This window comes from Urocitellus parryii, chromosome 10 (assembly GCF_045843805.1).
Source record: "Urocitellus parryii isolate mUroPar1 chromosome 10, mUroPar1.hap1, whole genome shotgun sequence".
In the NCBI taxonomy this organism is placed as follows: Eukaryota; Metazoa; Chordata; class Mammalia; order Rodentia; family Sciuridae; genus Urocitellus; species Urocitellus parryii.
Genome location: NC_135540.1, coordinates 20,938,329 through 20,956,222, shown reverse-complemented (window position 1 = coordinate 20,956,222; position 17,894 = coordinate 20,938,329). Strand labels below are relative to the sequence as shown.

General features: G+C 41.9%; 1 protein-coding gene across 1 annotated transcript in view; it reads left to right on the top strand.

The window, feature by feature from the left end:
* The window catches only part of Slc10a7 (solute carrier family 10 member 7), a 253,890-nt gene extending 237,702 nt beyond the window's left edge, over window positions 1–16,188 (top strand). Inside the window, exons 11-12 of the mRNA XM_026392715.2 lie at window positions 11,761–11,906; window positions 14,142–16,188. Coding sequence (XP_026248500.1) covers window positions 11,761–11,906; window positions 14,142–14,171 — 176 coding nt within the window. The 3' untranslated portion in view covers window positions 14,172–16,188. The remainder of the gene's footprint in view (window positions 1–11,760; window positions 11,907–14,141) is intronic.
* The last annotated feature ends 1,706 nt before the right edge of the window (window positions 16,189–17,894 follow it).

The window sequence follows — 17,894 nt, the reverse complement described above, 5'->3', positions numbered from 1 at the left end:
TTAATTCATTCTTGAATTCCCTGTTTGCTAATTACTCCTACAATGCTGTCAGACAGGTGAGGGTGTACCTGCTCTTCTGAGGCAGAAACCTTCAATTGGTAGAGTTAAATGTTTCATTGTTAGCATCTGGTGAGCCGGCTCAGACCATTCATTAAACATCTATTCCAATCAGAACATACCTGTTTCAAAAGAGAAATAACACCAGCTGCTCATTTTGGTCTTTCTTGCTTCTTTATTTACACAAAACTTTCAGCAAAGCGATAGGATTACAGGCCAGGTAATTGTAGGTTGAAACCCAATCTTTAATTTTCCTAATGGGCTGATTCAAGTCATCAACCAACCTTCATTCAAAGTAAGTAAAAGCCTGCCAGGCTTTAAGTAGCTTTGTCCAAAGACACACCCTCTTTCTTTCAATCCTTTCTTACTTAAATATTATTTTCTTTAGTTTCCTACCTTCCATTATTCTGCTAGCATTTTCAAGCATCCTTGACTCCAGGATTCCTAAACACTCTAACAAATTACAATTCAGACACTTTGCTGGTGAAAGCACCAACTCTGGAGCCAGTCTGTCTGTATTCCAGCTGCGACCTATTACTAGCAGTGTGTGGCCTGGGCCAGTTTTTTTGTTTTTGTTTTTTTCCTAGGTAGGGGGACCTGGGGATTAAACCTAAGGGTTCTTAACTAGTGAGCCACATCCCAAAGCCCTTGTTTTGTTTCTCTGAGACCAATCTCATTAAGTTATTTCAGGTGCTAAGTTGCTGAGGCTGGCCACAAATTTGAAATCCTCCTGCCTCAGCCTCCCAAATCACCACTATGCCCAGTGGCTTGGGGCAAATTTTTAATTTAAAATTAAAATTTTAATTTTAATGTCTCAGTTTCCTCATCCAAGAGATGGGGATGATAATGGTAGTTGTGTTTCCTTTCTGGGTGAGAAGAGGGAATAAGTTCATGTTTGTATGCTCTCAGAACCGTGCCTGGAACATAGGAAGCACTGTATAAGTATGTGCTACAATCACTTTTCTGCCCTACCAACAATAAATGAAAACGAAAAATATTCATGAGCTCCAGATATGGCTTCTGAAGTCTTGTGTAAGGTCTGATCGTCAAGAGACTAAAATGTGGATACTGCTCTTTTTACTAAAGGTCTCAATGACTGGAAAGATTAATAGGACTTCCCCTTAACGTTTCTGGAAACTTCCAGTCTAGAAGGCTTAAGGTTCTACTGAATCCCTGAGGAAGGTGGGACAGGATGCCACAGATCCTATAATCCACTCTCGTTGCCCCCCACCTAGAATGATTGGCCTTTTGCTCAAATTCTCAAAGCTTTTTAATACACCATTGCCATGACTTACAGTTTGTGCTGCCTTACCCATTACCCATCTAGTTTATAACCCTGTTTGTTAATCTTCTTTCTTTTCCAGGCCTAATTTTTCTTTTTTAGGTAAAGGAATCTTTTTTGAATTCTGGTTTTGAAATATGAACGAAAGATAAGTCTCTTAGAAAAGCTATACATAAATATCAATTTAGAAATTCAATAGCTCCGGCCTCCACCAGAAAAGAAATCTGGGCTTAAAATCTTTCCCAGTGCAGAGGACTAGGGCTGGAGAGCAGTACCAAAACTCCATGGGGAAGCTGGCCCTGGGGACAGCACAGTGTGTGGGTCATGTGTGCAGCGTGTTGGGGTGACGACTCCTGTGTGGATTTCAAAGTGTCCCTTTGCTTCTCAGATGCTACCTACAGAGAGAGCCACGTGACATTTTTCAGATCTCAGAGGCTAGAAGTTATGGTGCCATTTGCCCATATCTGTAAGACTGATGCCAGGTTATCCTGTTTGCCAGCCAGAGATCTAGCAAGGGCACGTGTCAGACATCCCTGAGCTGCTGTGTCATTGTGTTCAGCAGTTTGGAAACGCTGAATCTTCCTGGATCCCATGAATCCAACCCTGGAACACTGAGAAAACCACCAGGGAGCTCTAAGTCATGTACATCATTTAGCCACACCTCATTTTGGACAATTTTGTATTAAGAGGATAAAAATGGGTTTTTTTTTCCTGTGTTTCATAAAGCAACAGTAAGGCTCTGATGCTGTGGTGGGTCACACCCAAGACAACATGGAGGAGTTTCAGAATGCCAAAAAGAGGAGGAAAGCAAGTAAAGTGTAAACCTCTGTCGATGGTATATTAAACTGCCTTTGAGAATTTAAGCACAAGACCAATCACATGGAGGGGGGAGACAATGAAAGCAGATCATATGATCTGTGATTTCCTGTCTCTCTTCCTAAGGAGTTCTGGAGAAAGCTGACTTGCTGTACTTTAGAAGTTTCCAGAATGGTGTGGGGGAAGTCTCAGCATAGCCAGCATGATGACCAGAATGGAATTGTCGGGGCCATGCAGTCTGAACACCACCTGATCCTAAAAGCAGCAGGCCTCTGATGGACTCCAAACCAAGCCATACCCACCAACTTGGAAGTCGGTGGTGACCTTTCTTTTTATACCTTCTAAAAGGGAGACAGAAATTAAAATAAGCCAGACTCCTCACTGAATCTATTTTAACTTAACAGCTTTTGTCCGACCCAGTAGTGCTACCTTTTCTCTCTGCCTGTACCCTGATTTTGTTACTGGGAGTTCACCTGACTTTGACACTGAGCTCTCTACCTTCCTTCCCTGTTAAATGGGAAGAAGGTAGGCTCCCTGAGGGCAGAGGTTGCCCATGATGTACTGCACCCACCCAGAAGAGTGCCTGGCACATAATATACTTACTGTGTACAAAGTATTTGCATTATTTCACATACCTTTTATTTAAAACAAACAAACAGACTTATAAAACAGGTGCATGTTACAGATGCGAAGGTTCAAAACCTTCCCAGGCAAGGTCACACAGGTGACCGGTGGTGACCAGGGATTCCAATCAGGACTCTGCCTCCTGCTCCAGGTTTCACCATGCTACAGTGTGCAGCCTCATCATGTGGGCCACTGAGACCATAACTGGTACCTGTGCATGAAGGGACAGCTGTTATTACTGTTTTCGGACAATCCTGTGCCTGTTTTGGACAATCCTGAAAGCCTTTTCTAGCCGGATTCCAAAATCATGGTTATACCTTATCTTGGCATCGTTTCATGATTTAGTCAGTGAGGCACATCGTGCAGTGAGCTTGACTTTCTGTGACTATTCTCTCTGAAGAGAAGGTGTGGGTGCCTGTGCGCGTGCACAAGGGTGAGTGTAGTGGGCAAAGGGACACAGAAACTGGTATTTAGTGACATCTGAAAAGAGTAGCTGTGTTCCTTGAACAGGGATTGCCTCCCAGTGAGCTTTAAAGACAAACAGGAGCTTTTCTGAGAGCTTCACCAAAGAGGAAGAAAGAGAATTCAAATAATGAGATAGGACATTTGGATAGTAAACTTATGGATGTTTCTAACTAAGAAGGAACTAAACAAAAGTGGAAAATCACCATGACAACTGAAAAGAGAAGCAACTGGATTCCAGATTTGCCAGAAGCTCCCTTCAGAACTCAGTGAGACTGGGAGAGAGCATTTAAATGGAAAACAAGTGAATTCAGGCGGATGAATCTTTGAAAGACAGGAAATGATCCAGGTGATTGGAGTATACTATCCTATCCCTTAGCTAAATGGGAAAGTCTGCAATATTGACTCCAAGAGACAAAGAGTGGTTTTCCGTTTATTTCTTTTCTTACTCCACCTCAGTACTCATTTCAGATTTTGTGTTCTTGGTCAGTCCAACTTCTTTCCTTCCTGCCATAGCACATATATTTTTGTTCCATGAAATATATTCCTCTCCTAGAGGAGTGTATGAAGGCATTCTCCTTAAAGTCTAGTGAAGCAGCTAGTGTTCAGTCTAAATCCTGTCTTTTTGATCCACATAGGAAACATTAGCACCTATTCTTAAATAATCAATTATTAATGTATCATGCACTAACCCCGTGCCTAAATGTTGCAAGAGATTTAAAGAAAGATGTGTGTGGCCTGCATGCAGGGAAATCAAAAGTATGCCGAAGAAAATACTAGCAACATAATCCAAATATTAAATTATGTGATGCAACTAGGAAGAATGTCCTCCTTCAGAAGACAGATCAGTATGAAGGTCACCTTTGTGGCAGAGGAAAATATAAACTGAGCTTTGGTGAATTCGCAGCACTTAGGTGCATAGAGAGAAAGTCAGAGATCCAGGTGGAGCTTGGCTTTTACCAAGACACAGAAGGACTATGGCTGAGCCAGTGATAGCAGTTGGCCATTGAAAGTGTGGCTTAATGGCATCAACATAGGTTAGTGATTAAACATACTGGGGCCACTACCAGATGTATGAGTTAGGCAAGTTACTTAACTGCCCTAAACCTCCGTTTTCTCATCTTTAGGTGGGAAAATTGCTATCTACTTCATGGGTCTGTTGTCAGGATTAAATGCACTTAGCATACAGTAGCACTTACAATGGTGGTGGTAGTGATTATCCTTTACTAAGTTGAATAGGTAGAAAATTTGATGAATGGGCCCTGGAAAGTCATTGCAGTTCTTGAGCAGGGTGTTGGCTTTAATTAATGTGGGTTTGGGGAAGATTAATCTGGCTGTGCTTTGTAGGATTGATGAGGGGAAGAGGCTGAAGACAGGGATTTGTGTCGGGAGGCCATGGTGTGCTCTTGGCTTGATTTTATGAGGAACTGAATTAAGAAGATGGCAGTGATATCTGAGGGGGAAAGAGAAATGAGGAAATAACCCATAGAATTCCACAACTTGGTCTAGAGGCACAAAGAAAGGGGCTCGTCACAGGTGATCCTCAAGCTTCAAGTTGTAGAAACTGAGTGGCCCAGAGATAACAGGGTTTGTTGATGCACTCACCCAGCAGACAGGGAAAACAGAGGTGGCCAGGGCAAGAGCTACCAGAAAACAACACCAGGAATGCAAGGACCCTGTGTGCGTCCTCCTTCTGGCCCTAACAGCCAGGAAAGTCACTCACAGATAGCAGAAGCTCAGAAAGACGGGGGGTTTTGTGGTGGTGGTGGTGGTGGTAGCTTTTTGGTTTTTTAATGAATGAGTGGTGGGAATTTGTCCATCTACAAATACTGTAAGAAAGCTCTGACAACGATGTAAAGTGGATACTTATTATTTTATGAACAATGGAGCAGCCTTCCATGGGGGTGAAACAAAAATCCATACTGAATCTGGGAAGGAAAATGTCTGTTTCTTAAGGAAAAATAAATAAATAAAACCATCCACCTAACAGAAAGTAGTAATTGTTGAAACTTGAACATAGATACAAAGGGAATTTTCTAATTCAGAGAACATGAAATAAGCATATTTAAAATAGGGGGGGAAAAACTTGTTCTTGTGCGTATTGTTTCATCCTTACCATCCTGGGTATAGGATAAAAGAAAACCCTTACTTGCTTGTTAGAAGAAGAAAGCTCTTACTTGAAGTTCCTGCTTGGCAGATGTCAGTTGAAAGCTCTGCTTATGGAATATGCTGCAATGTCAAACTCTGTTGGATAATTTTAGACAAATGTGTCATGTGTGACATGGAAATATGGCGTGCTGTACATTAGTGATTTCCCAAGTGTTTGGATCAGGTAGTAATGTGCTGAGAAAGTGCTCTTTATCTATCCACACAGTGTACTTGTAGAGCAATGGGAAAATGCTTTTGGTGGAAATTACTTTAGTCAGAAAAGGAATCCATTTACAATATGCGCCTTCTAACATCTTTCAGACAATGCATTGTATTAAAGAGGCATTTTTTGATTAATGTTTTATAAACATTTTTCAGCATGACAGCTTAAAGTCCCTGTAAAATTGTAAATGCGTGCATAGTGTTCACTTCCATAAAGTCAAATGCCATCTCATAAAGTCTAGTTGAATCCTGTCAACCATGGTGACACAGAATCAGTACCTGGGAGCATTAAAATTAATTTGCTTCATTTATATTACTGCAGTGATAGCAAGATGAAAAGAATCCTATATTTAAATTTTACTTTAAAAAGAAAACTCTTTCTAGTAAGTTTGTTTGGGTTTTTAAATTATTGCTATTTTTTTCTAATTAACAAATGTGGAAACGGGGTGATAGTCTGCACAGTAACTTTATGATAGAATCTGGAAAACATACAGATCCATCCATCTTTTGAGCACCTACTGTGTGCTCAAAGATGAAGAAGAAACAGTTGCTGATCCTAAGAAGCTTGTGGCTTGGTGAGAGAAATTCAGGATCCAAGCCATGATTGTAAGTTCAAGGCTAGAACAGGGGAACATGAAATAGAAGGGATCCAGGCCAGCACTGGGACTTCAGGGGGGCTTCCCAGAGGAGGCAACCTAAGAACTGAGGGCTGAAGGATACAGAGAAGTCAGGCAGGTTAAGAAGTGGGCGACAGGCATTTTTGTTAAAGGGAGCTGCAGTGCAAAGGCCTTCAGGCGAAGGAACATGCTGCACCGGCAAAGATGGGTGGGGAGGAGCCACAGGTGCTCGGTGCAGAGGTCAGGGAATGGTGGCATGTGTCCAGACCCAAGGAGGGGACTGAGAGATGCGAGGTACAGCAAAAAGCGAAGCTTTCATTTAATGTCTGTCTTGCAAGACCCAGTGTCTATGGGAGAGCAGGCACTGGGGCTCTGGGTCCCTCCCCTGGTTCCTCATTGGCTGAGTACTATGGGATGCACAATTTTCCTGACTATCACCTGGGTTTTACTTTCTCCTGTTGGGTTATTTAAAGAAATACACCTTTAGTCATTCCCATCTTCCTTTATTCTCTTGTGGCAGGAAGGCCTTCTTGGGGTGAATGCATTCTGATACGTATGAAGCTCTTCTTTACCTAAGTTACTATTTTGTAACAGAGAGATTTCTGCCTCTATTGTTTACGCCGACCCCTTCCCCCACCTCCTCTTTGTCAAGGGGCTATTCAGATGCGTGGACTTTGGGTCGGTACATCCATAAGCTACAATGCTGTTGTGTAACTTTCCCTTCTGCTCTATTTCCCCCTCTGGATGCCTTTCTTACATCCCAATTTTACATTGAAGGCTAAATACTATATTCTGAAAATGGACCACAGGACTTCCTGTTTCTCACAAGAGTTGGAGGGAGGGAAAGCAAGAATGGAGGGCCAGGCCGCAAAGTCCTTGTATGCCACCCTTAGGAGTCTCTCTCATGTTAACAGCTTTGATTTTATGTAATCAGATTTGCAGTTTAGAATATTCACTCTGGTTGCAAAGTGGGAAATGGCTTGGACAGGGCAAGATTGGAGTCAGAGGGGCTCATCGGGGACGTATGGGAAGTGCAACTGAGAGCTAATGTGTCCTGAAAGAAAGTGATGGGGACAGGGGTATTAGTGATCACCAGTAAGTTACTTAAATGCAGGGTGTGTCAGCCAGATTTCTGTCATTGTGACAAATACCTGAAATGATGGAAGTTTTAAGGAGGCAGAGTTGATGATTTGGGCCCACAGCTTCAGAGGTTCAGTCCATGGTCACTTGGCCCCATCCCTCTGGGCACTTTGGTAAGGCAATAGAACATATTGTGGGTGTATGTTGCTGTAAAGGTCTTCCCCTCATGGTGGCCAGGGAGCAAGAATAGAAACAGAAAGGGGCCAGAGTCCCAGTGCCCCTCCAAGGACACACACCCAGTGACCTAACTTCCTTCCGCTAGGCCCCACCTCTCAGAGATTCCACCATCCCCCCCCCCCACAGCAGCACAAACTAAGGATCAAGGCTCCAAGACACATGTTTTTGGGGGACACTCCAGATCAAACTGCAACCCAGGCCTCCTTCCTGGTTCAGCTGCATGGTGCTGGTGAATGAATGAGCTGTAAAATGACCACTGAGTGTGAGTGAAGAGGATGAGAGCACATGGGCCTTGGCTGGAGATCAAACTAGGGCCTCGTGCACACTAAACATGCACTCTTCTCCTGAGCTACCCCCAGCCTCTCACCTCTTTTTTTTCTATCCTGACCTCGGAGTAAATAAAACTGTACCAAGTGCGCTCTCTGCCAAGACTGGGGCATAGAGAGGTGGAAAGAGACGAAAAAAATCAGGAAGAAAGAAACTTTGAGATACACAGGAGATTAAGAGGAAATCCTAATAATTGAAAAGGAAAGTGGGTAATTAATAGCTGAATAGTAAGGTAGACTTTAAGACTGCAGGAAAATAAAAGTTCCCCAAACAAATAACGTGTGACCTGAATTGCTAGGTGCCCCTGCCCTCATCAAGTGATGACTTGTGAATTCACCCTATGAAATGACAGAGAGGGGGCTTGGGCCTCTCTGATATGTTTTCCTAATCATATTTTTAGCTTTAATCACTTGGTGCAATTAATGATAGAAAATGTGATTAATAAGTAACAGGACGGTATCACAGGGACAGAAAGTGATGGGGAGAAATTCCTATTTGACAAATATCTGCACAACAAGTCACCAGGGATCCTGTTTTCCTTAGCTTTTGCATCACTGTGATCAAAACACCTGACAAAAACGACTTTGAAGAGGAAAAGTTTATTTGGGACTCAAGGTTTCAGAGGTCTCAGGCTATAGACAGCCAACTCCACTGCTCTGGGCCCACCTCCTCCAGCCTTGCCCTTCCTGCCTACCGTTACCACCCAGTCAGTCCATTCAAACTAGAATGGACCAATCAGGTCACAGCGCTCACAATTCCATCATTTTGCCTCCAAACATCCCTAATTAACAGGAGCTTCTATCCAAAGCATAGCATCCTGGATCCCTCCTCTTTTCAAGTGAGGCCAATGACAATTGTACAAGGCAACGTCAGAGAAGCTCATCAGGGTCCCTCAGTAAAACAGAATCCACCCTTTCAATTCAGAGAATTGATTCCACACTTGTGGGAAACAGAAAAGGTAACGGGGCAACTGAGGAAACACAGGAACAATAACTGTAGGAAGTAGCTAGAACTGGGGGGGGGGGGGGGGACAAAGGACAGTCATTGAGGTTCTCAGAACCTAGCTGCTTGTAGGAGGAGGTGGCAGGAGTGAGGGTTCAGACCTCAGAGGCAGGGACTGACCCCAGGGGCTAGCAGGAAGCACAAGCAGCTGGAAAGAAGGGCCTCCTCCTGCCCGGCCTCCTCTTGCTGCTGTTGGAGAATATTGCAGGGCCCTGGCCAACAGGACTGATAAGTCCCAGTGAACAGATGTGTGATTGATGATGAGAGATCAGAGCTGAGGAATCTTCCAAAAGAAAGCTTCAGAAAAATGGACACTAAGGTCTAAAGAAGGTGGATACCACCAGTATACTAGAAGCTTCTGGAAGGTTAAGGCTCAGCAATGTCTTTGACTCCATGACTCCCTTGGCATGGTGGGGCATTCCCAGCATCTTTTTTTTTTTTCACCCCTATGAATTCTCAGGATATGGTGGTATGGGTAGCAGGGAAGTCAGACAAGGTCTGCTGCCCCTGGAAGGGTTTCTGCGAGGATGTCAAGGGGAATGAGTTCTCGAAGGACAGCTGGACTCCAAAGCTTCTTGCATACCAGGCCCTCTTCTGCTTCTCAGGAGTGCAGTGCATGTGGCATCTTGCACTGACCTTGCGTAATAGAGCTAGAAACACAGTGTGCCAGTTACAGCCTGGACTGTCACCTCAAATTTCCTGACCACTGGACGCTTCCATTTTCTCATCGGTCAAATAATGAGAATAGTGGTTTTCACTGACCTCATGGGGTTGTCATGAGGATTTCCCATCAATATGGGAAAGCTCTTGTCAGACTTGACAGAACCAAATGCACTCAGCTCTTGGTATACACTCGCCATGATTATCATAATTAGTGCTGTCCCAGCGTACCTACTTTATCACATTAAAGGGAGTTTCTGATGTTGCTTACATTTAGGTATATTGTGTATTTTGCAGTTGAGTTTTTATTCACTTACTGCAGCAGCACCACCGGGCAGAATCTCTGTGGCTGAGCCCACATACGCTTGCTGGAGAAGGATACCGAGCCCAGATTCTTAGCCAAGAAAGGCTGTCTTAGATGATTTAGCCCAGCAGCCACAGTCTTTGAATTTGGGGTTCGAAAGCCCTGCTGTGATCATTTCTAAGGACAAAATACCTCCATCCTTCATGTGTTCCCCCCTAGCATCATCCTTTGGGCTGAGGAATGAATAATTTTTCTTGGAAACATAAGGAGTTATGTTCAAGTGTTATTATTTTCTCATTATAACAACTTACCAAGACTATAGTATCAGTTGATGCTTTTTAACAATAAGTAGATTTTTTAAAGCTTTTTAATTTTTACAGGAGAGCTCTTTTGTGGGTTTTTTGTTTTGTTTGTTTTTTTGTCATTGCATAGTTGTTTGTTGTTTTTATTGGTGTGAAGGTAGAAATTGTTCACAAATCTAAACAGGACTTCGGAAACTCTAAGAGGGACTTATGTTTGGGAAGGGTTAAGTGTCTTCAGTTTATGGCAATGATATGTGAGGCTGTGAAAAAGAAAGCAGCCATGAAATACATTTTTGCATAAAGGTTTAAAATTTATTAGAAGGTAAAAATAATTGAAAAAGCTGAGCCTTCCTTGTTGTGTTATAAAAATTTATTTATGTGCCATCATCCTGCATGTTTAGGAGCATGGGTCCTTTTCAGAGGCTATTCTTAGAGAAACAAGAAGAAAGCTCAGCTATTAAAGCTATTCAGTTGAAAAGGCTGACATATATGCACAGCAATCTGAAGATCATGGCCATATTAAAACAATTGGTAATAATAGTTAAACTGCTAGGGTCTGAGTTTTGAAGCTGTAGAAGCTCAAAAGGTATGTTCTGTGACAGCTGCTTACAAAATATGCACAGCCTGCCCTTTTATAATAGAATGGTAGATTCACAAAGTGGTATTCATTGTTGGGGTTCCATTAAGACCTTCACATTCAGCACCAATTTTACAATTTGCCTGCAATACATAAAACTGCATGGGTCTTGCTTGATGATCTTAAAGAACTCAGATCCTTGGCCAAAAGAGAAAGTGCAGGACTCAGGGTGTAGCTCAGGGGTAGAATGCATGCTTCACCTGCGCAAGACCCCGAGTTCGATCCCCAGCACTAAAAAGAAAGAGAAAGGAACAGAACGTGCAAATTTTTAATTACATTCATGAGGCTAAACTACCTTCCTACTACAGCAGTGTACCATACGTTATCTCCCTATATCCTTTCAACTCCCAAAAGTGACTGTTGGGGCTTTGAATTGGTCTCCCCAAAGACCAACAGACTAATTCACCACTGAGCAAGAAGAGAAATCTTCTTTTTTTGGCACCAGGGATTGAACCCAGGGGCACTTACCATTGAGCCACATCCCCAGCCCTGTTAACTCTTTATTTTGAGACAGGGTCTCCTGCATTGCTGAGTCTGGCTTTGAATTTGTGATCCTCCTGCCTCAGCCTCCCAAGATGCTGGGATTACAGGTGTGCACCACCGCACCTAACTAGAAGAGATCCATTCTAAAAGACCTCTACTTACCAGTGTTTTTCCGTCTTCTTAAAGCAACTTCATTATACACGATCTTCTCTCCTCCCCTTGGTAGATGGGGTGCTCCTAATTCACAGGGAGAGGTATTGGTGCCCTCAAACACTGGCCATCTTTTCACTTTCATCTGTTCTTGTTAGAGTTAAGACTTGTCCAGTGAGAGGAAGATAGAAAGGCTTATTGACTCACTTGAAACCTTCCCATTTCCATTTTGTGAATACACCGGGAAAGTATGTGGATAATCTCCTCCAAAGTCCTGATTTAACAGTGTGCCTTTAATTTGATGACAGCCTGAATTTGCCTCCCGGTTTTCTGTCTTCTTTGTTCATCAGGAATTCCTATGCTGAAGATAGTGTTTGCCGGCCATGAGCATCTCTCATTAATATCTGTACCCTTGCTCATCTACCACCCGGCCCAGATCCTTCTGGGAAGTGTGTTGGTGCCAACAATAAAGTCCTGGATGGTGTCAAGGCAGAAGGTGAGACTCTAGAAAGATCTTATTCGGATCAAGATCAGATTAAAATGTGGTGCCTGGATCTGAGCTGTCTGTGTTCTTCCACTTTTGCTAACATCACTCTCAGGTACATCTTCTCTTAACTAGCTACAACAGTAACGGTGCATCCATCAATTTCCATTTGAACAGAAGGATTGGTTGTTAAATGTTTTCAGTTGTTATACTTAAAATTCGGTCTTTAAATGCTCCTTTTAATTCACTCCCACTGAAGAGTATATTGCAGGTGGTACTCCAAATATATGCCCCTCTTCTTGTGCACACTGTCTTTGCCCCACCCAGTCTTTCCTCTGTGTCCTGATTTCACATGCCTTTCTAAATATGGTAGAACTTGGTTTTATCTAGAATGTTAACTACATTTCCAGTTTCCCAGACACATAATAACTTCTTTGTCTGGCAAAACTGTGTTTGGGTGTCAAAAAAATAAGTAGCAAAGGAGTGTGCACAATTTTAATTTCAACACACTTAGCACAGAGTCTGGCTACATGTTAGCTCTTTGTGAATTTCATGTCCTAAATTATTAACCAAATTAAGTCAATCAGTTATTCAGAGAAGCTCAGATGATGCATAGAACATGGTAGCACTGCTAGAGCTTGCTCCTTCCCAGTGGCTTGGACATATCATGACTTATTTTTGTCTGTACATGAGGCAGTGACTGTTATCAGATTTGTGGGAAGAAGAAGCATTCAGTGATAAAAACACACGGTGTAGTGTCCCTGCTGTCCTGAAAGCACAATGGCCACAGTACCTACACGACCCATTAGCTGTGTGTTCTGAGCAGGTCCATCCTTTACCTGGCTCAGAGGAAGGACCTTGACCAACCTGTCTGGGCCTAGTCCCTATCAATGACCATGTTCATAACAGACTTTGACTCCCCATTTTACAGGTTAGGAAAAGGGCTCAGAGAATTGAATGAATTGCCAAGGTCCTGTGGGTAGCTTAGTAGGTGCAAGATTTAGGACTCGGGCCACAATACAGCAACACTCCAGACAAAAGTAGGACATCACTTCTAGAAGGCTCACCGAGCTAGGCCCTCAGGATCCTACCTGAGAAGGTTAGCCCATCCAGTGTATTCACTAATTCAGTTAGTTAACAACATGTTAGTGACTGCTATTCTGTCTGGCACCACTCCTGGCTCTGAGCCTTTTACTCAGAGTTAGCAGAGTAGTAACTTAGTGTCTTTTTCTTTCTTCTACTCTTCATCCCCTTTGAAGACTCTTTTATCTTTATTTTATGTTTATCAATGTGTGTGTGCATTGCTGCTCAGAATGTATACATATAAATTTTGACAAAGAATGAAGAAAATTGAAAATCCTAATACCCTTATCAGCAATGTGTTGCAGTAGTGAACAGCAAGTTAAATCAGAGTGGGGTTTCCTTCTAAATGTTCCAAAACTCTGAGATTTATTCTACAGAGTAACAGAAGCACTTCCAAAAGGGAGACTAAATTGAACAATACTGTTCATTTTCCCTTTGCACAGCAACCCTGGCCAAGTTGGAATTATCCAAAAGGCCTAGAATATTTGACCACTAAAATAAATACCAAGAGTCCATCCTTAGGGTATCCAAGAGTAACCCAGAGGCATACTTCCTCAGCTTTGCAAACGATGCTGATGAGAGTGAAAGCCACCATCTGGTGCAGAGCAGAACTGTACAAATAGCCAGGCAGACTAGGGGCAGATGGAAAAGTCTGCTGGCCAGTGAGGTGGGCAGGGAAATCTGAATGCAGAGGTTTGGATTACTGGTTATATAATGCATCCGAGCGAGTATGTCAATCAGCTTTCCATTAGATAGTAATGGAAATACTGAGATAATCAACTTACAACAAGAAAAGCTTTATTTTGACTCCCACTTTTGATACTTTGGCCTGTAAAGAGGCAGCACACCAAGGTGGGAGAATGTGGTAGAGCACTTCACCTCATAGCCAGGAAGCAAAAAGGAGAGGCAGGAAGAGACCAGTTTCCACAGTCCCCTTCAAGGGCATGTCCCAAAGCCCTCCCACTAGCCCCCTCTCTTAAAGGTCCCACCACCTCCCACGAGCACCAACTAGAAACCAAGCCCTCAACACACAGGCCTGTGGGACATTCCAGATCCAATGTGCAACAGTGGGCTTCTTCCTTCTGGTAGGAGAAATTACCTGGCGTCCATTTCACTTGATTCTGGATTCTGTCCAGCTGAATAGCGTCTTTTCCTTTCTTACAGGGAGTGAAGTTGACGAGGCCACCAGTGTAACAGGAGGCGCCTTCGTGCAGCGGTGTAAATATGTACAGGATTGTACATACAAACAATTCTGAAGACTTGTACTTGTGAATGTTGCTTCGATGCATATTTTATTTTTTTACAGAAAAATATGATACACCTGTTCAAGTGCCTTAAAATGTGTCCAACGAGAGCGTCATCTCCAACACATACTCGTTGGCTGCTGCCAGGGCTGGTGCAGTATTTGAGTTAGTGTTTTTCCCTAATCCGAAAGCAGTCAGTAAGGGATGGAAAGCTAACCGGTTCTCCTGCGCCACCTTTTGTGCAGTACCACTCCGGAAAGTTACTGTAATGCTGAAATGAGGTCACACCGTCAGGAAAATACCCTCTGATGACAGTGAAAACTTCCAAAGTCTTACTCGCATGTACTTTGATTCACTGCGTGATTCTTTTTTTCTACAACTGTGACATGTCTCTTCCTTATCAACTCAGCAGGGGTCATGGATCCAATAGATGCTGAAACGTAAGATAGCTCTGCATTCCTTGACATCGTGTTTTTTTTAGACATTCCTTCAAATAGTTTCCACACAGAAATTCTTCAGTCCCATCAGAAGAGATTGTGGTGTTATATCTTAAATTTATTATAAGCTGCTTCAAAGAAAGGGCCTGATGTTTGAGTTATGTGTGAAGCACATGAAGTTTTGAGGTAAACTACAGGATTTCGAGGGTTTTAATTATATTGTGATATGTTTTGCCTCTTTCTTCCATAATTTCTTTCTCACCTGTTTCTCTACAACTTGCACACTCCTAACAGCCAAATGGGAGACACAAAAATGTTACCATCCGTTAGACAGCAGCAAAGAGATTATATTCACATTCCGCAACTAAGCCCAAAATTCTTTTCCTGTTACACAGATGTGCTGACCCCTTACCAGATTGCCCCTTTTTGCTGAGAAGCAGCCTGTTACATCCTTGGATTAAGCACATTTACGGCATTTGAGGCCATTAGTTAGTGAGAATTTCCTTCTCTGATCTGACAGATGTTTGCAACATTTTTTAAGAAGTTAATGATTGCTCATATGAATAAATGAAAATATAAAGGTCATGGATGCAAACAAACGTTACATGTACACACTCTATCTAGCCAGATGGAAAGAAAGACACAGGAAATGCAAGACCATTCATTAACCAAAATATCAAGTGAATTATGCCCATAATTTAATAATGTAATCGAGCATCAGTTTTCAAAGGAATATCCAATATTTGCTTTTTTTATGGGTGGAAGAAGTTGAACTGGACCCAAATAGAGAATAAAGCAATATATTGAGTTAAGGGACCCTTTTTCTGTGGTTTCTACATACCATTTTGTCTCATTTCTCTACATGTCCCTTCTGGATTTGACAAATGACATTAGCATCCTGGGTCTCACTGAGACCATGCTTAGCCCAGCAGCTGTGGGTATAACCCAAAACAACAAAATCATTCCTTCTAATCCTTCCCAGTTCCTCAGCAGTGTAATTGTATTATTGTTACCACCAGGTCTCATCTTTTGTTACTTCTGACTCATTCAGAGGTCACTGAAGTTTTAAAGTTCTAAAGCTGGTGCCAGACCTGCAACAATCCATACTAAATGCACTGTGGTGTACACTGTTATCAAGAATTACTGTCTAAAACACCAGTAATTTTGCTTGATATTATTGATGCTTACCTAGGGAGCACAGAAAGGTTTTCCTGTTTTATTCCTATAAGCTTCTTGGAGTTTTAGAGTGAATGGAAATGTCTTGTCTGTCTTACTGTCTGAGCTATCATAAAAATCTTTCTCCCCTTTTATTTGAATACTGAATTTTTCCTTCAACCTACCTACCTCTATTGTCTAACACCTATAGTAGGTGTAATTATGGGATAAAATTCAACTGAAAATGTTATAACATTTTATCTTTAAAAATGTGTTTTGTTTTCAAATAATCCTCTTTACATTGTGAATTTTGTGACTTTAGTGCTACATTTATGAAAATTTCTGTTTTACACAAATGCTGTAGCATATTTTTCCACAAAGAACAAAAAATAAAATCAAATTTTATTTTTAATTCATGATTATCAGGATTTAATTATTCAGAGTTGAAAATATTTTATTATGTTTATGCACTGTCAAGCTGTTTAATGCAGTTGTTTCGTCCAAATGTATTTATGAAAGAAATACATTATATTTATGTTTAATCATTTTCCACCTGTGTTTTTTTAAATGCTTATGATTTTTAAGTAATGATGTTGATCTTTACACATGTTCTAAGTTTTAAAATTTTGTAGATTTTTAAAAATTCTTCTCTGTTCTGTTGAAAAGTAACACACCTCCGGTTAATGTTCCGTCTTTATGCTAAATACCAAATTTTTTCAAAAGGATGGCTAAGAAATGAAGTGGATTATTTATGATGAATGGAAGATGAAAATAATTCTATGATTAAAGAAAGAGATGCTTGAGAAATCTCAAGAGAATCTGTGGCTTATTTTCAACCTGATTTCAAATGCCCTCCGATGCCTTCCCGGTGGTTTTTGGATTCTCTGGAGCACTGTGGCACCACTTGTGGATAAATAGAGGTGGCTTCAGAGTCTCCAGGCATCCAAACCCGTTCTGCCACCACAGTGTGACATTATAATTCAGAAGCAGCTCTTGCTCTTTCATTAGAGAGAAAGAGATTTTCTCTGCATCAGAGTTGAGGACCAAAAGAGCAACACACGCACAGAAAGGACAAAATTCAGGTGCCCTGAATGCCAGCCACCCTTGTCATTTTTTTGAGCACGAGGCAGGAGGAAACTTTAGCAAGCCCAGTGTGTCTTCCAAGAGCAAGTTACCTTGTGTGGAGTTGCATGCCTTTGTTTTCCTGTCCCTTCTATCTTCTTGTCCTCTTTCCCGGGAGCCTGACAGAAACGTCACCTCCCCGGGAAGCTTTCCCCTTCCCAGCCATCTTCTGAAGCCCTTGCACATGCTGCATCCCTGTCTCCTCCACTGTGGAACGTCTCTGTTTCTTCTGTGCCTCACACAGTGCCTGGCTCAGAGTAATAAAAATTTCTAAAAATATGATGGGACACAAGCCTTCCAAATTATGTGCTCCCTTCCCTACACAGTGATCATTACTAAGTTAGAAGGAAAACTGACCTTTTTGCCACCACTCCTCTCCAAGGAAAGCCAGGATGCTCTGCGTGGAGCTGTTCAGAGGAATGTGCCGCTTCCTGGCTGTGTACTACTACCTCTCCCCTGCGAGACCACAGGTGTGACACGCACACAACTTTCATCTCCCGTGCTGTGACAAAAGGATAAACTCTCAATAATTCAGGCTAAGTAATTATTTGATTCAGATCGAATCAGGTTAGTTTGATCTGAATTAGTGAGGACTTTATATACATAAAAAAGAAAGGCTTTCCTTATAAAAATTCTGACATAATATTAAGACTAGGTAAAAATTATCATGTTCATCTGTAGACAATAAACAAAAGGTCTTCTAAGACTTTTATTTTCTTTCATAAATCTTACACTCTAGGATAGTTTTTCTCAAATGTGAGTAAAATATTAACTTTGTTTAAAGGAGAAAAAAAGGGCTGGGGTTGTAGCTCAGTGGTCAAGTGCTTGCCTCGCATGCGTGAGGCACTGGGTTTGATCCTCAGCATCACATAAAAAAAAATAAATAAAACAAAGATATTGTGTCCATCTACAACTAAAAGAACTAAATGTTTAATAAATAAATAAATAGATATTCTTAC